The sequence below is a fragment of the Dermacentor andersoni genome, chromosome 8, assembly GCF_023375885.2.
Source record: "Dermacentor andersoni chromosome 8, qqDerAnde1_hic_scaffold, whole genome shotgun sequence".
NCBI lineage: Eukaryota > Metazoa > Arthropoda > Arachnida > Ixodida > Ixodidae > Dermacentor > Dermacentor andersoni.
This window is the reverse complement of record NC_092821.1, coordinates 72656143-72679104: the sequence shown is the minus strand read 5'-3', so window position 1 is coordinate 72679104 and position 22962 is coordinate 72656143. Positions and strand designations below refer to the sequence as shown.

General features: G+C 48.2%; 1 protein-coding gene across 5 annotated transcripts in view; it reads left to right on the top strand.

The window, feature by feature from the left end:
* The window catches only part of LOC126538845 (rab11 family-interacting protein 4A-like), a 256433-nt gene that overhangs the window by 150873 nt on the left and 82598 nt on the right, over positions 1-22962 (top strand). For 4 of the 5 annotated variants that reach the window (XM_050185567.3, XM_050185566.3, XM_050185569.3 and 1 more), the window contains one exon: positions 2365-2408. In XM_050185567.3, the coding sequence (XP_050041524.1) occupies positions 2365-2408 (44 nt within the window). Of the gene's footprint in view, positions 1-2364; positions 2409-19873; positions 20234-22962 lie in introns of those variants that run through there. The other variant, XM_050185570.3, reaches the window with a different exon arrangement.

The following is a 22962-nucleotide window of genomic DNA, read 5'->3' as shown; positions in this document are numbered from 1 at the left end:
CTGCAACGCGTGTCTCGATCCAAGGCAGACTAAGTTAAGCGTACACTGGTTACAACAAATGGCTTAGATTTAAATCGGACTTCGCCTAGACTACCTAGCGCACGATGACAATTACGATGCTGCTGTGTTGCATGACAGTTTTTTTTATCGCGGTGGGGTTGGGGCAGCTTTTCGGCAGACATATGGCCGTATCCGTACAGTCGGCAGGATTGGTCGAAATGCAGTAGTGTCCTGGTCAAATTTGGAGAGTAGACAGGCATATATATATATGGGAATCGAAGCAGCGACCTAAATATGCAGGTACTCGCTTGTGAATCGCATCGGACTGGTTACCACAGGCAACACGCACGTACTTCCCGGCGCCGCCGCTAGATGGCCCGGTGTGTCCAGTGCGAATCCACTGGACACATTCTCCTCAGGCGAACTTAGCCGGTTGCGTAAGGACAAAAAAAAAAAAAAAAAAAAAAACATACCGGGCAAATAATTGCAACACGATGAGGCATCTGTCTGTTCTAGTGAAAATCCGTAGACCTGGGTTAGCACATCCTAATGGATCGCGAAGATATTCACCAAGTGAGACCCGTAGGTAATGTACTACACGTTCCAGAAGCGCTTGGACTTAAAGTGAATGGAAGCATCAAACGGTCAGCAGTCGAGATAAGTAAGACGTTTGGAGTGCTGGTGGGAAAAAAAAAAAGCGTGGTAAAGATTGATACGGCTGCATCTGTTACAGACATAGCTAAGCAGTACAAGGCACAGAGAATTTTTGAGAGAGAGAAAGGAGGTTAAGGAGTTGCGTACAGAAATGCTAGAATGAAAACCAAGTACAGCGTAACTCAAGCAGGCTAGGTGATTATTTCTCACCGCCCCGTTTCAAAGGAGATGCCAATAAATTAACATCATCATTGAAGCGCGAGAGAGGACCCCGACACGTGACTCAGGTCAATACAGTTTAGAAGCGTGAATTGTTGGGCTCTTTGGTTCGTGTTATAAGCGAACAAGGAACCAGCGAAAACCAAGAGGCAGGACCAGAAGATGACACACACTCACACACACTCTCTCACTCTCACTCACTCACTCACAGTCGCCGGCATCTGTGTGGGTGTGCCGCTCTCTGGTCCTGCTTTTTGGTTTTCGCTGGTTCCTTGTTCGCTTAAGTCAATACGGTGTGTGGCAATACGGTGTTTCGCTACATAGCGTCTATTCTAGATGCATTAACGTCAAACATCTATTGTGCGATGGGCTATGCGGGAATTGTTTAAAGCTAATGGCTTTCTTTGCCTCTTTCGCCTGTTTTCGTGGTTGTCGGCGGTGTCTGATGGGCGGTGACCGGAGTTGCGATACAAAGGCACCGAGGGAAAGGACGCTGGTTCTCGCCCAGCCAAGTCGGGGGAAGAGAAGGGGAAGGGTGGGGTGTCGTTCGTTCGTTCTGGCTATTCGCTTACATAGACGATCATCGTCTATGGTTTCTGCGCAATGTCTTTTCTCATTTTCTGGCGTAATGGTTCTCGTGCAAATGTCGCTCAGTGGCCGTATTCTGAACTCGGCAAATTATATTTGCGTACTCGACAGCTGTAGCTGCCGCAGTGCGGTATTGAGATTTGTTCGTGCGTGGCCAGGGTACAACGCGTGTGTGACGCTTTTCCTAACACCCTGCATTGCCATTTTTCGCCACGTTCTGTACGAAACAGGCGTCCCGAACTTTGCATGCCGCGTAGACTCCACAGGCGGGACGATCGTGCACGTCTGCCCCTTATTCGTCATCGTTATGCTGTGTCCTGCGTGCAATGTGGAGAGCGCATATGACACTTCATTAACATTCAATTGTAGTTTTCTTTTCCACTCGAAATGACTGTCCCCTATAGTTGGTGCACTAAAAGTACCTATAGTACAGCATGAAACCGTGTACTAGCGCAGCCTGCGCTTCTCGTGCTTAGAAGACGCATCTAACTTTCAATAGAGGCACCTGCCTGAACGGAAAACTTATTCTATTTGTGTTCTGTGTGTTAAGCGTCGTATTTCTTGTCTCTGTTATTTCATTTATCGTCGCATTCTCCTGGAGTGGCATGCTAAGGTGCCGCCAGGCAAGCTTCTCCAGTTTCCGTTAAAGGACCCCCGCCCCCCTCCCCCTTGAACTTATAACACTACAGACAAGCCAGACGCATAATATGAGTATAGTCTCTCGTTTTATTAATGGCAGCACATTACGTTACATGATTGTCTCGGCGTGGTAACCCGAGGTGAGAAGGTGTGTGCTGGACTGGCTTCGTAGGAGCCAGCGGTGAGACTGTGCGTTGCGAGTGACATAACGTTTGCCGACGCTGTTGACTGACTTGATCTCCATCTCTCCCGTTGCATGTGCAGAGGTGGACGGTATCTCCCGGAAGAACGGCTTCTACTGCTCAGACGTGAGTGACGCATGCTGCTTTTTATTGCCCCCCCCCCCTTCCGTTCCTCCCACGTGTAAAACCTCCCTGAGCGCGTTTCGAAAGGGAGCAGCAGTGTGCTCAATCTTACGCGAGCTCCTCACAAAGAGAGAGAGGGAATTTTATTGCTTAAAAGGATTTTTGTGCAATGGTGAACCTAGCTTGCAAATAACTCTTATACTGTCTGCGAGGTGTCACACTGATGTATGCTGAAAAAAAAAAAAGACAGCAGAACATTAAAGCGTGAGCCTGCTTACCCTCTCGGAGCAGCCAGCAGTACACGCCATAGATGTCGCTTTAGCGCAGAATGGAGTTTTTTAGCTTGTCCTTGAACGTGTTAGCGTTTGTGCAATGCCCGGTTACTGGAGAAGTGTGCGACAGCGACGACGCTGCAGTAGCGACACCTTGTAACCAAAGCACACGAAGTTAATGCTGCAGTGACTTGGCATATTAACTACTGGTGACGTGATCGTTAACTTGCAGTCTTTTTATGATTTTCCGTCGGCAAAAACACTGGCGCGACACTTTTTCGAACGCATTGTAGTTGGGCTAAGCGCCACAAGTTGTCGCCACCATCTGTATTGCTGCGTGCTACTGGCTCCGGCAATCCGCAAACGGGATGAAGTGGACGAACAGGCCGAAGTTTTTTATAGCCTACAGCAGCCTGTGAAACGCGGAGAGTGCAAGACCTTCGCCTGAAATACGCCGCGGAGCAACAAGGAAGTGTAAAAAAAAGTAGGAAAGGGGATCGTGACGCAAGCGTCACGTGGATCGTCGGTTGCGGTTTGGGATAAGCAGGAGACAAATGCGCTTGCAGAGGTAGTACGAAAGATTGAGGCCTGGGATGGGATTTACTGGTGGACCGGCATTATTCAGGTGTGAATCACACCTTTTGCCTGTCCTTCCGCAGTTATTTTTCTTTTCGTAAATGCCCGCCAGAAACCAAGATGGAAACTAGCTCACGCCCAGAGCTCAGATGCTCTTCTTCGTTCATCTTTTTGCTGCTTTGTTGCTCGGCGAGTGTGTTAAAAAGCTTTAGCTCGGATAAAAACCTGATACCGCCCATTTTTATACCTGTAAAACGCAGAAAATACCTCTTTGAGATGAACCATTGGCCGATCTTAATAAAAGTGGAATTCTAGGGACTGTTGAAGGGGAATTTTGATTTGCCGAAGATTGCCGGAAATTGATAAGTTTGAACAAAAATTCAGAACAGATGAGTTTACTAATCCGTAACACTGGACAAAAAACAGACATCAGAGTTCCGTAAACAGCATCCTTTAGAACATCCAACACAGACAAATTTAGTGTATGAATTCTTACCTTACTTGAATTTCTTACAAGGTTTACGGGGATTTCGCAAAAGCCGTATCTACATTAGTGTATTTGACGGCCATTTATAATACATCAATTTTGCCAGCTTTAGATGTACTATTAGATGCAATTTACACAATTGTGATATAATTTTTCATTGCTGAGTGAGAGTTGTAAACTTGATCGCATCGTTTTGAAAATTACCGATCTTCAACAATTCTTATAAACCAATTGACGTCCTAAATTAAGAATTCGCTTACTGCAGTCGCTACATTAGAACTTTCTTTTTTGAATGCAACCAATCTAAGTAAATTCGGTGCAGTGGTTGCCGAGAAAAACGATTTCTCCTTTCCCGTGTATTTAGGTGCGCGCTCCCGATCTGAAGTTTCATCTTAAGTCTTTCGTTACCGCTGGAAGCGTGGTAATTCCCGGAGTTTATGCAACTTTTATTTCAAGACTTGGTAGCCGCCACGTATACTGCGATGCACAAAGTTAGAACCTGATCACTGTTGTATGGGTGTACAGAAGTAATAATTGCCCAGACAACTTTTTAAAAATTCTTACGTGATACTTCAAAGAAGCACCACAAGGAATACGGATTACAGTAATAATTAGCTTTTTTTTTAGTATAAATGCTGAGAGTAACAAAAATCTGAAATGTACAAAATATGCGCCTGGTGCCTACTTCCGCAATTTTGTCAGGCCACGCTATATATATGTATAATATATATTGTATGCTGGACGTAGTTGTGTCCATGCTATGCATGTAAGGCAGTAGCTTCGGAAATAGGAAAATAGGCAAGTTGTTAATTGTACAGGGAACATTTGTTTTGCTCGTTCCAGCAGGCGCCTGTGTGTTTTTTCAGTGCATTCTTTAGGCTTGCAAAGCGATGGTTGTCAGGCCAGGAAAGCATGCAGAAGCCTCCTAATACTTGGTTATTCCGTTCGATCAGTTTTTCTGTGCAAGCAAAGTGGTGTAGTGTGCGTTCAACTGGCTCTGGGGTCTCCAGGCGCTTTGTTCGGTTCCTGTACAATGCTGGAGAATATGTGGACCGTTAAACAATATCGTACTATTATGAGCAAGGGCACTTGCACAAGCGGTGTTCAAAATGTAAGGGATTAGACACTTAAGTCAAGCTTCGGCCGAATGTCCGTCTGAAATTGTTTGCGGGCTCTTGTGTTATTGAAAACCCTACACGATGGGAAGGATTGCCCGTAAAAATTTCCTGCATACATCTACTGTTGTTTTGGACGTATTTAAAACAGCCTAGAGGTATCGGTAAATCGACAACCAGAGAGAAGCTTCTGTGTCTTCACAGCTGCTGTCATTTAAAAGTTATGTTGCGGAGTTGACCAAAGCGCAAATTTTGCCCCTTCCTGAATTGCTAGGATCACTGGAGGATAGTTTTGGCGATTCGTGCGGTCGCAGTTTTATTGTTCGAGACTCCTGAATCTGCCTCAAATTGTCAAATCTGAAAAGTCACTTCAGACGGTGCGTGATGTTTCTAGCAGGATTCCAACGGAAATGTTTACCTAACGCGTAGAAAACCTGTAGATCAAATTGCTCGATTTCTATAGGTCCGGTATCGAAAGAATCGGAGTACTGCCAGAAAATTATTTGGGCTGTGTTTATTGCGCTTAATCGATTGGTATTGACCCAGCAATCATGCTAAAGAAACTTGTTTGGTCCATCGCACGACGACTGTTTAGTTATATCCTCGTACCTCAGTACCAGTCGCAGTTTCGATTTTTAATGGCATTTCGCGCCCCTTGACGCAAGAGGCAAGCTTGTGTACATCGATAATCGCATCACAGCGCAGACTTGCGACGCACGCACCGTCTACCACGCATGCATGCTCCTCTGTCGTCTGCTAGTTTGGTGGGAAACGTGTGCCTTGCTGGAGGGGCACCATCGTATGTTTCATTTGATAGAAGTCCACGACGCCGTATGATCGCGGTATTAGAGAGCTTTAGCTACAGTTTAGCGCGTCCGCGAACTTCTGACACTTCGCGTTTTGCTGGATAACCTCAGATACAGCGTTCTAGTTCACTGTACCGGAGAGGTGTAAGGCAGCAACGCTGGTAGTGACACCTGTTGGAGTGTTTAACCAGAGAGCGGGCAAGAATATACTGCAACTTACATGTTCTACTACCTAACTTCCGTTGTAAAGCGTTGGTAGCGACGTAGTCGATAGGGTAACGTACCTTTGTTATTGCCTTCGACAATAACGCTGATGCGCCAAAAAGAAAGATTCGAGAGCATTGTAGTTGGCCAAATCGTCACAAGCTGTTGCCACCAGCTTTTCTACTGCCGGTTACTGCGCTGGTAACCTGGTAATCCGTGAACGGTAAGAAGTTTGCGGGCATGCTTCGCGTGCGGTCAGTGCAAGGCACCCAGTGCATACAGTGCTGAAAAGTTTTGCGAACGGCGAGACAAGCCAATAGAGAATTTTAGTGCATCCGGTATTCCGGCAAGCACGGGCGGTTTGCCGGTTTAGCGGGGGCGTAAACGTGAGCGGCCAGATTGGTGGCGCCAGCTGGTGGCGCAAAGCTCAACCACGCTAACACGAAGCTAATTACTATATTCTGCTTAGCTGCTGGTGTAAATTTCGACAGAGGCGTAATCGTGTTCACAATTACGCTGATGCCAAAAATTTGCACCAGCAGCGAAGCAGGATATAGTGGGTTACTGCACTTTTAGCTCTGTCTTTGCCTGGTTGAACTTTACGCCACCAGGTGGCTGCACCACTCTGGCCGCTCACGGTTACGCCCCCCAAATCCGGCAATCCGCCCAAACCGCCCCCGTTTGCCGGAATAGCGGACAGGCTTGACTCTGCACGCCACCGAAATCAGTCGCCGAAACTCGTGACGTCACATTGTTTAGAGATAGAACCTATGCTGACCACATCGATAGGTGCTGCACTGTAGGATTCGTCGATCGCACAAGCTTTAAAATGAAATAAAACGCGTTCTAAGCTGCGTTTGCTATTCATACTTCACAGATGATGCTTATGAATTCGCAGCAATGTGATAATAGTTATTTCGAGTGAGAATTTTTATATAATCCCCCTCACCAGGTCTGGCCATCTTGAGCTGACACGCGCAGAGCATACACTGCACGATAACGATCGTGTCTGCAAAATATTACATCGCTACGCGCCGCGAAAAGTCCTGAAATTTCAAACCGAACGCCGTTTTTCTTCTCTTCGCGGCCGCCCCCCTCCAAGCTGGAGGATGACGTACGCGTGCTAGTGCGCCTACGTACACGTGTTTGCACTGTGACGTCGCTCGTGGTGATATGTGACTTATAGAATTATTCAAGGCAACATCTGTTTGTGTGATCTGTTGCTTGAATTCACGAATTGAAGTTTAGATAAATAATAAAACACACAAACGGAATGTCTGCGCGCTTTTTGTTTTACTTCAAACCGAAGCAGGAGAGATGCACTTCCGCTTCGTCTGCTTGTTCCCACGGTCGTACAGTTAGGTGCGCAGGTACCGAAACTATGCCATTTTCTACCGTGTTCCAGCGCGTTATCACGCTCTCCGATCCGCTTGTTCTGCCTCAGTATTCGTGTAGCACTTAATTATACCGCTAGCCATGTGTCTTTGTGCATAGCGCGCAAAATCGTGCGCTGTGCGAAATAACAGCTCGCGCGCAACACCGCCAGCGGAAGTGTGCATCGCCGAAAAAAAAAAAGTGAGTAGAAAAAAAAGTGAGTAGAAAAAAAAAAAGTTAAGGCGGGGCCCGTGACGTAGGTGTCACGCGATCCTCGAGGTCCGGCATGCGGGAATGCAGGAATTTCGTTTGCAAAGGCTAGACGGGGTGAGTGGAGAAGGAGTCTCGCTATGCAGTAGAGCCCGCCTGCTGAAATCATGGGTTCGCGGCACTGAAATGTTTCTATCTCTGCTATTAATGAGCCGACTTGAAAAATTTTTGCGGCAGAACTCCCTAGAGGACGCGTAACTTCCAGCGTATAATAAAATATTTGCTATGGGGCCTGGTGAGGGGCCATTTAAAAACGTTTTCGATAAGCTGGAAAAAGTTATCCAGAGTTGGATCATTCCCCAAATCAGTCACCGATTAGTTAGTGAATTAAGTGACAACTTAAATAACATATGATTGTTTCTTGTGTACAAATGTACTCTTCATGGTCGGAAATAATGGTGAACGAGTTACAATGTTCCTGGATGTGGAACTGTGTAGGGACATTACAGGGTTAAAACGAACTTTGTTTTGCTGGTGGCGTCGCGTTCACCAATGCTTACACGTTCCGCATAGGGATGGCCGACACATGTGGCGACTGCGGCGACGCGGATACAGTTCGGCATTTTCTTTGCGATTGCCCGCATTATACAGTGTGCAGAGGCAATCGCTTTTCGTTGTGCTGAACCAGCTGGACGATCAGCCTCTGTCGGAAGAATTTTCCAACATCCACGCAACTTGACATCGCATCAGAAGGCAGTGCAGGCGCTACTGCGCTTCTTCACATAGACCGGCCTGTGTGAACGCCTGTCAGTGGAACGTTTTTTCTGTTAGATGTTCCTGTTCTTTCTTCTATTTTCTCTCTCTCTCTCTTTGCCCTCTTTCCAACCCTGCGTCTCCCACCCCAGTGCAGGGTAGCAAACGGGAAACTCGCCTCTGGTTAACCTCCCTGCCTTTCTTCTTCTCACTTGTTTCTTCCCTTAAGCCACTTCGCCTTTCTAGGGTAGCAAACCGGACTGGCGTGTGGTTGACCTCCATACCTTTCCTTCCTTTATCCTCCTCCTCCTCCTCCTCCTGTGTTTTGCTGGTCTTCTCGCTTTGTGTGGGCGGCTGTCTGTCCAAGTAAAACTGGGCCCGATCCCGGAGGCAATGTAATGCTTACATAAAGATGGTGACTTGGTGGGCCGATTCGGGTACCCATGAGCGGTTGGTGTCCTATAGAAAGACGTAGTCTCCCGTGCAACGCGGGCCGCGATCCTGTAGACCCCACGCACCTCGTGCGGCATTAATGGTGCAGTTAAAGAGAAACACTAAACCACGTTAGGCTAACGAAGTAGTCTTTAAAAACTTCCAGTTTCGTTCATTTTGCGGTGAGAGGGCGACTATTTATTAAAGAACATGAAAGTTGGTTTTCTTTTTCGAAATTCGCGTCGAAATCCTAGCGCGCCGGTACGTCAGTGGGGCACCTGTGATTTCGAAATACCACTTCATATGTGGGCCGTTGTGGGTGAGTAAAAGTTTCTGCAACATTTTAATGCGGTCTTTGGTTGCATTTCTGCTGATACAAAAATTAACTAGATAGGCCCCAGAAGATGTACTCATAATCCGTGGCGTTTTGATGTTCCGGTCCGGAATTTTCAAGGCGGCGTCACCACCCGTCTTTCGTATTTGGTGTCTGTTTCGGCTCGCCAAGGCTCTGCCACGGTGACAGTGGATTTTTTTGGATATTGCTGAAGGGTGACTATTACCGCAGAAGGGCGACTACTAACGGATATTGCAGAAGGGTGACTACTAACCGTGACAGCTAGCTCAAGTATTTTTTTCTACCCCTGCATGCCCCTTTAAACACTACAGCTAACCAATAAGCATCCCTAGCCGCACAATTGGACAGGTCTACCGGGAAGTTATCGCTTGACTTCGACGATCGTCCTCCTATGCATGCTTTCCGTCAAGCCTTAAATGCGAGTACTGTGTATTTCATACTACTGTGATGTTTGCGTGCACGTTCGATCACGCGCCTCCGAAGGCGACCACCTTGCGTGCTACAGTGCCAATTGGCAGTGCGTGACTCCTTCATCGAAGAACCAATTCTTTTATGTGAAATAGCTATTCTTAGTTCATCGCGGAGCGCGCTTCACTGCCAAGCGCCGACGCTAGGCTCCAAGGCGCTAGCGCTGGCGTCAGGCTACCCTCGCCGCACTTCCGTGCTCGTCAAGTACTCCTTCCTATGCAGTGTTTGTGCCCGCCGTGCCTGCTGTTGTGGCCCCACGGTGAGAGCACATGAATGAGCTTGCCTGGGGCGTCCTCGCGTGTCAGGCCTGACGACGCGTGTCTCGTCGGGGTCTTTCGGCCGACGCGGAGGAAGGGAGGGGTGGCCAGCGCCAGGGTTATTGAACCCTGCGTACGCTGTTCGTGCACGGCCCGGGCCACTTTGCGTGCGCACACCCCACTTTCCTCCTCGCCCGCACTCCGAGACTCGTCGCGTCCTTCTTTCTTCCCCCCCTCTCCCTCGTCTCCAATCGTCGAGGTCTCCTTGATTGACCGGCAGCTGGATTGTGACGCCCGCGATGGTGGGTGAGGAGGGAGCCATTGTTTCCGATCGAAGCGGGACCTCCTCTCTCTCTTCTACCTCGAGGCGGGAGATGGATGCCGTCAGCTGTGACGGCCTGGGACCTCGCCCGGCTCCGCGACTTCGAAATGTGCTGTCGCGAAGACGGAGTACGTAAAGACAGAGTAGGCAAAGACAGCTTCGCTTTGAAAACTGGGAACAGTTCCGAGCAGCTACGCAAGAGGGATGTTCACATTATTGCCATTAGTAATAAAAACTTGTTTGACCTGTTCGTACTCGCCATGGTGGAGCAGTGGGGCGTCGTGCTACTGAGCACGAGGTGGTTCCATTCCCAGCCGCGGAGGCTGCCTTACGATGGGGGCGAAAGGGGGAGAAAAGGCTGCCCGGGCACTTAGATTTACGTGTGTGCATTAAGAACCCCATGTAGTCGAAATGAACCTGGAGCTCTCCAGGACGACGTCTGCCATAATTGTTTCTGCAACTCCTCATACGTGCACGTTGTCACGTGCATGTTGTATTATTGTTTTTGCAGATACCCACGTGTATAATGATATCGTATAATTCTTTTTGTATCTACTTAGGTTATAGGTAAAATTCAATGCAATAATAGTCATGTCATTGGTACTGTGCGCCTTGCTATATAGTAGTGTACCTTTTTTTTTCTTCTGCTGGCCATCTATTTCCTTTGTAGCGTTGTATTGCTGTCGAGATTGATGGATCGATGCATTGATAATCATGGCTGGTTGTAAAGCGTAAGTACTTTTGTGCTGGGCTCGTACGCCTCCTTGAAATCATTGAAAGCCCTTGAATGTGGAGAAAAAAAAATAGTCAAGGTACCATAAAGTCAAGTTAAAGGGATAAAGCAATGTTCTAGAACGTCTAAGGCGTCAATATAATCGCGAACAGAGCTTTAGTAACCGAGAAATTGAGGTAAATGCATGACACGATTTGAGACTCCCCAGCGACATTCCGGTACTAGCCCGATGACGAAGGCACTCCTCATCGTAATTTATGTCACTAGTACTCAACTACTCGTATTAAAAAGATCATTTCATTAGATTATAAGACGGAAGAAAATGCTACTTGTCTACTTGTATTCGATTCTAAGAAAAAACATTTTGACGTTACCCTTGAGTAGTATGGGTGATCGAGAGGTTTCGTTTTCGCTCGACTCTGCGCGCTTGACTTTGCGCCGCGCGCGCTTTGGAGTTTCAGTTGTTTATTTATCGCGTCGTGCTGCGGTGGTCCTGCTGGCTCGCGAAACTTGCATTTGGAACAAGCAGCGAGAATGCCCCGTCCATGTGATGTCGTGGGTTGCGCGAACGGTCCGCGGAACTTGGCCAAGGGCAGTTGCAGCGGCGAATCCAACGTTACTTATCACAGTGTGCCAACAAGTGAACCTCTCCGTTCGAAGTGGTTAAGTGCCGTACCTCTGCCACAGCGCGGTGGCAAAGAGCCGAAAAATCCCGTCTTGTGCTCGCTGCACTTTCGTCCAGAGGAATACGAGTTCAACGCCGACTTACTGAAGTCGCGTGGAGTGCCTTTCAAAGCAGGCCGCCGTCGTAGTAGTACGCAACGACGCCGGCAGCGCGAGCCCTCAGCAGCAGCTCACGTTCATCAGTGCTTAAATCGTAGAACTCGAGCCCAGCATCACGAGCTAATGTGTCGTTGTCAGGGTAGTCCATTGCAACGAGCGTCGAAGTTTCCGTCATAAAATAAAGAACCAGCTTATCGTCGCGCGCTTTCCTTTCCGCTAGCCACCATAGTTCCGCTTTCGCGCTGCTGTCGGCTCTGTCTTGGCTCTATTTCTGGCCGAGCGTTTGTGTTTTGTGCAGAAAAGCCATAGCGCCGTCTGCGGGAGCCGTTTTACTCACCGACGGCGCAACGTCACTATGAGACCATGACGTCAACACTCCTCGATCGGAGGGCGGGTGATTTGAACTGCGCCAAAGGTACGCGGACGCTTCAGAACGCATTTTCTCTTAAAACAAATCTCTTCTTCTCACAAAACAAGCGTTTCGAGGTTTCTGGGTTGGTATTTCAACAGTCCACGTTGACTTAATATTAACCGTTAGTGTCCCTTTAAGAATAAATGTGCTCCTTGAACTCCTTATTTGTGAACTGGGGTTGTGGACATCATTTGAATATTCGAAGTAGCAAACTCCATGCAGGGGAAATGCCAAAGGTTCTTCTATCGGGAAACAATCCTAGGCATTCTGTTTTAAGAGTGTGGCTAAACGGTTGCGATGTGGTGTCCACAGCCGCCAACGACAGGGTTTTCTCGAAATCAGCGCTGCCATCGCGGATCTAGACAACGCCAGGTCAAGCGACCACCACCTTTTTCTTCTTTTGCTAGCTGGTTCACACCGCAGCCACCATATAGCTCAATTTTAGAGCTTTGGGCTCTATATAGAATTGCCTGGCGGAAATGTTTCAGCCATTCGACTTTAACACGAAGAGTATCTTTGCCTGAAGTTCAGACACTACTAACAATCATGCTAGGAGGAGATTTACATCATTACAACTGGAATGTCAACTTAAAACAGTGACCTGAATAGCTTGAAGCGTGAGTGCAAATCAGCAGCTACTTAGCTGTGAGAAATTGCAGCTAAGAATATTTCATTACTTCTCAGTGTACCTGTACGAGCAAGGTTTGTTTACCGCTCCTTTGGAATCCTTGAAGTCTGAATTGCCTTTGAATTTTGAGTCAACTGTGCTGTGCGAACCCCATAGGAGGAGCGCGCACTATTGAGATTGGGACTGCTGGTGCGGAAGCATGCTGTGGGAGGGTTGGGGTCGGGCATGTCAAGAGATATTTGGCCCATGCCGTCGTCAGATTCATCCACACTAAGGACGTTGTTGAAGAGAGGAACATGTTCTCATCGAGAACGAGGAGTAATGGGTTTATTTACAATATCTACATGGGGAGTGGAGAACGTTACGTCTCATCAGTCTAGCATGGCTGTATTGAAGCACCCTGAGGAGCGGAAAAAGTTCGCTTAAACCCCCTCTAGCCTCCCTAGATCCCTAGGCCAGGGAAATCTCCCGTCCCTCCCTTCGTATAATCGGAGCGTCCAAAGGGCGAGGATTCACACAATCACTCCCGCACCTTCGTTCACTGAACACACAGAAAGGAGGAGAGCTTCGCAACAGGGGTTGTCACGCTTGACTCAAGCAGGCGTGTCTTGGTTCCGGATGACCCAGCAGTTAGCTATAGGACGTTTGTCAAACGACCGTGGCAGTTAGAGGAGTTCGTGAGGCGATTCCGTCGAACACCCTTTTCCAGGAGTTTTCTTGCTCCCGTTGGTCGGTGAAGGCGACAGTGAACCAACAAGCAACACTCAATTCGCCAAACGTGTCTCGCCTTGCTGGCGCCGCAGGTCTGTCCGAGGGGGATGCATCGCCAGCTTCACAAAGCGATTCGTCGCAGTGGGGCAAGGGAGGCTATAGGGTAGCCGATCGTAACAGCTAGCCGATCATAACAGCTTATAGCTGTAGAACAGCGCGGTGATGACACTCTTCAGGCGGGAGGACATAACGCGACGCCAAGCGTTGCGCCGCTGTATACTCTAATCCCGCTTCTGCGCTGTCCTACCTAAGCCTGCGTGTTGGAAACGAACAGTTCGACCGGACCCCTCGTCGTGTCTGCATCATTGTACCCTGTTCTTTCGCGAGTAGCCCTCCTTGCCCCGTCAAAATAAAGTTTCTCTCTCTCTGTCTTTCCGAAGTAGCTCTAAAGAAATGGTCCGGTCAAGTATATAGGGACTGCCTTTGGACGCCAGTTTCACTTGGAATGACGTTGCATCTTCGATAATGTTTCCAGAAAGTTGGTTAGACACTTAAGGGACACGCGGAGGGAGTACTTGCAACCTCTATGATAGGGATATCTAAAGCGTGGAAGCCAGAATAGTAAGCCGCGTTTTGACGCTGCCGACTTGCGCACTTTTAAAATTTTCGATTGGCCCTGCGTGTTTCCGCATACGCGCAAATGCTGAGCACGCGGACATCGATTGCTGGCTTTTGTTCAATGCAGTGAGAGGGAAATGGAGATACTAAGTGCCTTGCTACTGTACTTGCTGACCACATCGAAGCCAGGTTGCATGCCCGATACGAAACACACTGAAAAAAAAAAAAAAAAAACGGAAAACACACAAACTAATTCTCTCCTCATCCACACATAAAAGGCAAGGTAAATACGATCCCGAACACAATGCAGTCTGCATTACAGCGTCAGAATCCGTGTGGGAATGAAACCCGCACGATCAATTGCAATGGAAGTAGCTTATTTGTTTGTTTATTTACTTTAGCAGATTCCAATGTCACTTCGCGCTGTTGATGGGAGTGCTGATGTACGTGCTGAACGCATCGTACAAGTTATACCGGGTGTTTCGGCGAACGCTTTCAAACTTATTTTTTAAATATTCCCTGGGGCAGATGGCACCATTCTCCTCTGTGAGCTGGTGTACTCGAAGAGGCGGACATTAGTTACACGAAATATTGAAATGTATAATCGACTAAGTTTTTTATAATCGACTAAGTTTTTAATTAATTACCTAATGGCATATACTGCAATTCAAATTCCAGTGGGTGAGACTGCAAGGCTTATCCACTTTAAAAGAATTGCGTGAATGACACCATTTACGAAGTATACTCCTTCAAGCTAGCGGTAAAAATGCACTTTAGTTCCACTTTATTAGGAAAACGTCGTTTTATGCGTTCTGGATTAATATCTCGAAACTCATGTCCTGAGAATTCGTTTCAAGTGGATCCGCCTTGCTAAATCCACCGCTAGAATTTGTAAGTTACAATATGGGTCATAAGACAATTAGTTAAGAACTTAATTATTGAATTTTTATTAATTAGCCGAATACGCATTTCAATTTTCTTTTTTTCTTGCAAGTAGTGGCCGCCGCTTCGAGTAGGCCACCTCATGAAAAACTGCGCTATCTGCCACAGGCAATATTTAAGAATTTTTATGTGCTCGCTTAAAGACCCTGTATACGTGGCCCTTTAGGTCTTGATAAACGTTTGCGCATCATCTAGTGTGTTTCGTCTGTTTCGCATCAACTATGTAGCGCAACTGGGCTTCCATGTTCAAGAACCCGCTAGCCTGCACAGAACCGTTTATTAGGTCAGACAGAGGTTTTTGGTTTTACTCGTTAGCAGCTGGATTCCGTGCAGATCAGCGTCTCGTATTCCTCGATAAGGCACGTATAACATGCAGTCACTCACAGCGGTCGTTTTCGCTCGTATTCCTGTGTTCCACCGTGTTTTTTTTTTTGTTCACAGATAGGGCCAGCTGTGCATGTGCTTTGCCGCGCTGGCGGAACAAGCCCGACGTGAATTAATTGCGTTGGCCTGATTTTTCTGCTAGCTTTCCTCGCTCAGTGTTCGTTGCTTATTGGCCGCGCAAGAACGTCGTCGGGCTAGCCTTTTCTTTATAGATTTCTCGCATAAACTAGCCAAATAACTAATAAATAGGTAAATAAATAGCACTGCTTGGTGTGTGCGATGGCATACTCGGAGGGTGGTGACTCAGCTGTGCGCGTGTGTGTCGCGGGCAACCTTGCGTACTCTCATTTATGAAAGTGTTACGTTTCTCAACCTCGTGTGTCTTACAAGCTTGCGATTTCGTGCACACTGTGAAGCATTAGCGCTGAACACACGTCCAGCTTTCTGTTAGATATTTTCATAGCTGGGTCAAGTCCGCCTGCAAAGAAATCCGTGACCAATGGCCGGTTCGAAGCTGTCTTTTAGCAGAGAAACCCGGTGCCTCTAGACCATTAGACCACGATCGCACGAATGCTTCTCTTGTGTCGAAGTAGCTTTTCTTTTCTTCTAAAACACCAGCTTCTTGCATTATTCCACCGCGGCAGCTAGCGATTTGGGACGCTGTGTTATGAATTGCACCGCCTTTTGGGGATGGATCCATTTTTTTTTCTTTTTTGAAGACTGCACTCCTGTTGGAATCGGCCAATATTTGTCTTCGGAGGAACGTGGTAGCTCCAAAGTGGTCGAGGTTCGCCTGTGATGCTTTTGCATTAAAATAAGGACAGTTGCGTGCATCGCATCTAGTTGTGTAGCGTGTAGTTACCCGTGTTACTAAAGCTCCGTTTTACGCATGTTCAAAAAAAAAAAATGATTCCAATACGTACGTTGTATCTATAGGCATAATTGTACATATCTGTCAAACAACCACCTTCACACGTCATCTGTCGAAATATTCCTTGTTGTTCAAACTGCCCTGTTATTTTTGGCGAAGGGAACGCTTCTGCTAACGTAAAATGCTTAGATATACTCGTAAAGCAAAACAATAGTTGCACTTTGGCCAGTATCCGTTAGGCTTAATTCTTCGAATATAAGAAAACGATTTGCAAAACGGCATACTAATCCCCAAAGTTAAAAGTTTGACGTGAAAAAAAATCTAGGCTGGACGCGTCGCCGTACTTGTGCTGCAGCGCCCCTCACGTGACAACCCAGCGACAATCCATTCCTGCGGGCAACCTTGTGTAGTGACGAAGCGTGAGCTACAGGGCCAGTGCCTCAGCACACGCGTTGCTGCGCAACGTAGTCCAGCAAAGTTTGAGAGCGCTTCGGGTTTATTGGAGTACATGCTACAGTCGGGGACAACCTAAGAATTGCGAGGTAGCATGCAGGCTGTCCAGCTCCAACACAATTGGAACAGAGGAGCCAGCCAATTAGGTTCGCTTGTTTGCTTGTCGTCAAGAGTTTCACGTGTTAAAAAAAAAAAAAAAAAAAAAAAAAAAAGAGAGAAACTTTCCCCGTACAAACCGGTCTCGGTGTCACTGGCTTCAGGATCAAACCTGAACATCCAGGACAAACTTTATGGGTGATATTCATGTCACTGTTCTGTCGTAGCTAACCTATTCTAGCTTGAAGCAACTAGCTATTATCTCGCAAAAAGCCTAGCATTTACATCAGCGGAGCAAAGTGAGTAAGCTGTGAACGGGCTCCGGCAGGCTCGGTCGACTCTTTCAGAGGTGAAGGGCTGATAATCTGCGTTCTTTTGTGGCAGGAGCTTCTTTGTAATTAGCTTGTCACCAGGGAGGTTTAAAAAAAATTCATTTGTAAACCTCCTTGGTTGTCGCCGGCTGTTAATCAAGGTAGAGTCAACGTGGGACGGTTTCGCATTCATTAACTAGTAGAGTAAGCTCCACTGCTTTGAAAAAATAATCCTAAGGAAGTTTGTATGCGGGTTACACCTCGGAGAAAGTTTATCGACATTCAAAGCAGTTCTTCGAATATGTGAAACAATGCTTTAGCGAAGCAGTTAATTAAATGTCACACAGCGAACCGTGATGCCTACAATGGCGTTTGCTTTATCCTAGCTATGCAACGTGAAAAGTCATCTCATGTTTATGCACCGATTACGCTGCGTGACTCCTGTAAACCATGAAATGGAGAATGCTGCACAGCGCAATGCGTTGCAGCGCGCCGTGCATCACTACAAGGTAAGAAAAAGAAATAAAAATGTCTGAGAGAAGCGGGGAGAGAGGATAAGAGTACGAACTACGACGAAGGAAACAGTTTACATAATGTGATCATCACCATAACTATGATCCATTTTTATGTCCACTGCAGGACGAAAGCCTCTCCCAGCGATCTCGAATTACCCCGGTTTTGCGGTAATTGATTTGAAGTGCCTGGAAATTTTATAACTTCATCTCATCACCCAATTCACCGGCATTCTTTTGCTGTTGTTGCAGTTTACGTATATATAGTGCTATTACAATTTCGTCAAGTTTCAGGCCATACGTATAGCTGCGCTGTCCCGCCGTATCGAAACTGCCGACGTGCAGTTGTAGATTACCCTTTCCACCGCGTTCACGGGTGAGAGGAAGTTACCAAAAACGTCGGTCGATGTCGGGGCTCTTTTTTTTTTTCTTCTCGATCCCTGGCGACCGCAATCTCGTCGTCGCTTCCATTGACCTAAGAAACAAAACACGCGCTGTGAGAAAGAAGCCTGCGAGGAATATTAAATGACAGCCCCAAATCTCGCTCGTCCGATCGATCCTCGTTCGAGGTGACACGTTTCCTCCGCTGCACGTCTGCTTCACTGTTCTGTAATGCGTTCAGGCAGATGTTTTTTTTTTTTTTACCTTCAGATCGTTGGTCGGAGTAGATGCAGATTCGGTTCGAGAGAGAGAAGGTCGGGAGAGTAAGGCAGGGACCAGGCTGATACACCGCATTGGGGAAAGGGGAATTGAAAGACGAGAAGGAAGAGGGAAGTTCGCACGTTGCACTGTTGCACACACAAGCGCTCATCGCCGACTCAGTCACAGGCGGTCGTACGGGCTGCTTCATTTCCAGAAACGGAGCAGCACCTTCGTGGCCTTGCATGTGGCAGACGCTGGAGGCCACATGCCCCAGATCTGCTCTGTGGAAGGCCTGTCGTCTGAGTGCCCCAAAGCTGAGCGAAGGGCGCTTCTCTCATCTCCGTATGTGGGGAAGTCACGCAGGAGATGTTTGAGTTTCGTACGAAAATCGCTAGAGCGAGCGTTGGCGCTAGTGTCTATGGGAGATGCAACCTGGACAGTTCACAAGCAGCGTGGGAGTGATGGTGTTAGTATATGGATTTGGCCTAAAGTTCAACCTTATACCGTCAGGCGGATTTGCGACTTTGAAAGCAGATTATTTTCGACAAAATATTGCGTTACAAATGGAATCATTCGCGCATTGGTTACGCATGCGCGCGGAGTGTTACTGCGTTCTGTGTTTAGAAAAAAAAAAAAAAGGATCGCTTGAACCTTAATCTAATAGAGGTGTACAAACGCGTAGCAGGCAAAGCTACAAGAGCGTCTAAGACACAAGCACGAAGATCAGACACATCCGTGCGCTGACCAGCATTCCGATTGTAGGAGGTTCCCTCTAGTATTTCTTGTAGGAAACTCTACCGATTTGGCCGCTATGTTTTCGTTGCAGTCTCTGCGCTTCACGAAGACGATAGATGTGCGCTTTTTTTGTGTGTGAGCTGTCTGGAAGCGTTCCGCTGGAGTTCGTCACACGTATGTTATAGGCGCACTTAGGAACCTTGATCAATTCTGTGAATGCTTAACTGCTCGGTTTTTAAGCATCAGTGTGCTGCAGGTTACGGCTTTCTCAAATGCATGATTTTCGCATCTTTGCTGAGTTTTATCCATACTGTCAGGGACGAACGCACGTACTGCTGTGTGCACAAAGCAACATTTCGAACTCTGAGAATATGCAATGAAAATATCGAAGCACTCGCTTCTAACGTAGCCTGGGCGTGGCGTTGGATCTACGCTGTTGATGAAGACGTCCGTGACGTATTCATACTGTGAGTGTTGACACGATAGGTGTCTCAGCAAGAAAACAAATTTGTTTGCGCTGCTCCAAGTGCGCGAGCGCTTATCTTGTTCGTTGTTCTTGCAAGGCATTTAAAAGCGACGTGGAAGTCAAGGCCAACGCTATCTTGTTCTTTTTGCCGGGCCTCGCTACACATGCTCACCTACCTTGCCGTCGCTGGAAAGCGTTTCTCCGCCTGCGAGTGCTTCGACAAGCGCAGCGCCAAACATATCGAACGTGCGCAGCCGCAGCGTTAAGCTATATTTGATTTCACCTATTCATCGCCAGCGCTTCTGCGTAACCGAGAACGCGCGTTCAGTTCCGAGAACAAATCGAACGCACCCGAGATTTACTTTAACCGCTGCCCGTCGGAACTTCGGTTTTGCTTCGCGGGGCGCGTCGTCTGCTTTTCGCGCGTACGCGCGCGCTCGTAGCAGACGACGCGTGATTTCGTCAATGCCACGTGACCTGCTTGAGCTAGTCCGACGGTGGCGACACGCCGCGTGGCTTCTGCGTACCAGCTCCCCGCGCCGACGGCCGCAGACGGCGGCTCGTTCGTGCGTTTGCTCGGCGCGAGCCAGCGAAGTTTTGTGTCGGACCGCGTTGTGGGGCATGTGTGTGTCGTTGCGTTGACCACGTCGTCGGATCGGAGAGGCGTCGTAGGAGCGGCTGACCAGCGCGTGACCCGTCAACACCCCCGTCGTGCTGTCGTTTGCGCGTGTGTGTGTTGCCTCCAAGAGTGTTCTGGGAAAACACAGCCTGGAGAACGTGTGAATGCTGCCGTTGTGACTGCTTCGCAAGCGACGTCCGATCCGGCTGTTGCTATCACCCAAGGCGGGAATACGAAGTCGGCGCACACGGACTCCGTCGATGAAGGAGAAATCTTCCAAGGTAAACGAGCGCGTCCGGTTTCCGGTTTGACTCCGCGGCACGCTTTTGAAAATGCGTAGGTCCCCCCGATTCGCGGAATGTTCGTCGCTTTGAGCAAAAGGTATCGGTGCTCTACGCGAAGCGACGTCGGTTAGCCGGCGGGCAGCTTTCGCTGGACGAGTCGTTGAGAAGAAACTCGCCGGCGCAGCTGTTGATTAGTTACAAGGCGCCTGCTTTGTGAGCGGGCTTTCTTTTGGGTGTTCTTGCATGGCGACGTTCTGTAGTAAGCGCCCTTTCAAGGATTAGTGGATTCCCTCAAGGAAGAATCCGCGATTACTTTATACCGCGACTCGGATATAAACTTGCCGCCTGCTGCAATTCGCAACCGATGGAAAATCTAAGGTGTTCGGTAATCAAATTGCACCGTCGCGAACTTACGATGCCACGTAGCGCAGCTTGAGCTTTTCCTCGACTGAGCGACTGTTCTGGTTTCGCCTACGATTGATCCTGAATTTGCAAATATTCGCAAAGCTAATCGCGCGGTTTTTTCGTGACGGAATTTTCTTTTTTTTTTTATGCCGCGAGACAGCAGTTATTAAACGGCGAGTGACTTGTCATTAGACAGTTCGAGCGCATTGCAACGGAATGATCTCCTAATCAATCAGTGCCTCGTATCTCATTTCCTACTGCGTAGTTGGCACGATATGAGGGGGCTATCGCGGTCTGCGAACCGTGTCACAAAAGCCTCGGACGGACGGAGATATGAAATCGTTATCGACTCGAGGTTATCCTGCACTTCGTAGCGTTCTTTTAGCTTCTTTGTGTGGCGCATTCTTCCGCGATGTATACGTGCGACTCTGGCGCCTGTTCTGTGTGACCCAATTACAAGGTTCGTGTCCGGTGACACGCGATGGGTCACGCGGTGCGGCCAGCTGGGCACGGTAATTGAAGCGCGCGTTCGTCGCTCGTAATACGACGGGTCGTCGAGCGGTTATCGTCGCGTGGACGGAGGTTAAGACGCGTTATCTAAATAACTAGCGGGCAACAATGACTATCTTGGAACACTAGCGCGTACAAGGACGCGAGGAAAGGCACGTGAACACAGATGACGCCGTGTCTGTGTGTTCGTGTGTCTTTTCCGTGTCCTCGTCTTGTATGTGCTAGTATTCCAAGATGTCATGCCGACAAGCCCGCACTGCGACACTGTAGTTAATGACCAATGAACTGTCATTGTTACGCGTCGTCTGTGTCGTCTGGAATGCGTTCCTTGAATGCTCCGATGACGCTGGTTCTTCGTGTGGTGACGGTGAAGCCGCCGGAACAGCGTGTTTGGAAAAGCCCCTACGGCTATCCTTCTGTGTAGCGGTGGACGCGTCTCGACGGTTGGGTCGGCCCGACGGCGCGTGGAAGCTGAAACCGGGCATCGGTGTGCATTGGAATTTGCAAGCTGCGCGCTGACGGGCGACTAACGCTGGGCGAGCGCCTGTCAGCCGTTGATACTAGCTGATATAGACAGCGCTAGTCTCGCGTTCTTCTTTGCGTAGCCTGCGCGCGCACTGCTTAATCACGCGCATCGATTAAAACGTACCCGAAGTCACTCACCCTGGGCCGAGTGCGCAAAGCGCAGGGTCATGTGTCGCGCCGACTTTTCTTGGCGGGGAGGAAAGCGATGAGGGACAACTTCACGGAGAGGTCGGCTTGGCGAAGGCTGCCAGCTGCATGACATATACGCTCCTTGCGAGCTTCTTTCCTTCCGCTATGCCAGACAAGTCACCCAGGATAGCGCGAGGAGTGTTTAGCGAGTGAAATTCTCAGTGCATCGTGAATTTGATGATAATAACGTTAGCTTACAAGAAAATCTATCCTTAGCGTCGCTTTTTAAAGTGCGAGGCTAAAATTACTAAGCTAAACGTATATCGTGTCAAGGCCTCCCGTCAAAACCAGGTATCGAGAGGGATGAAGTCGATTATAAGAATCAAGCAGGCATATGCAAATTTTATTTATTTCAAATGCTGAAAGCCAACGATTTGGGTTGAGCAGGGTATTAGATATTCCTAGGCTGCATGATTGTACATTGCCTAGAGATGCGTTGAGCCATTTGCAACATGCGAATAGAGGTCGTTTCCATTTGTTCTCGCCAGGTTCGTTGCCCAGCGAGATTAGCATTTCGAGTGCGCTGTCATTGCTCCCCGTCGCACCGTCTCTCAAACTGCTTTCTCTCTCCCCTGACCTATCTGCGCTGTCCTACGCGATCCCTCACAGTTTAAGCAAGCGCTTCCTATACATCTGCGGGGCTGACCAGCTGAGTGACCATTAGGGCTGACGCGTGTGTCGAAACCCACTGGGAGTGTCGAAAAAAAAAAAATAGTACTGCGGGGACACGCTGATGTATATATTGCGCTTGTGCAATATTATGCGAGGACTCGCCGTGCGGTGTGCCTCCGCCCATCGTTGTACTTAAGCTTTACGAAACTTGTCGTGCACTCGGGAAGTGGCACGGAGGCACAAAAGGAAGCGCAATGCGAAGTTTCTCTGAGAGCTTCGAAGTCTTGAGTGATTAGTACGATCTGGGGACCGAGTCCCTTGACAAATATTTTTCTTCAAATTTTTACCATTGTGCGAAAAGGAGCAGCCGTCACCATTTGAGTGGTTAAATTTCTATTAACAATGAATGGGAAGAACTGTGAAGCTTTTTTTTCTGAGAAAGCCTTATTGGGTTCCCTTTGTGGCTTCGTGATGCTCTTCGGGGG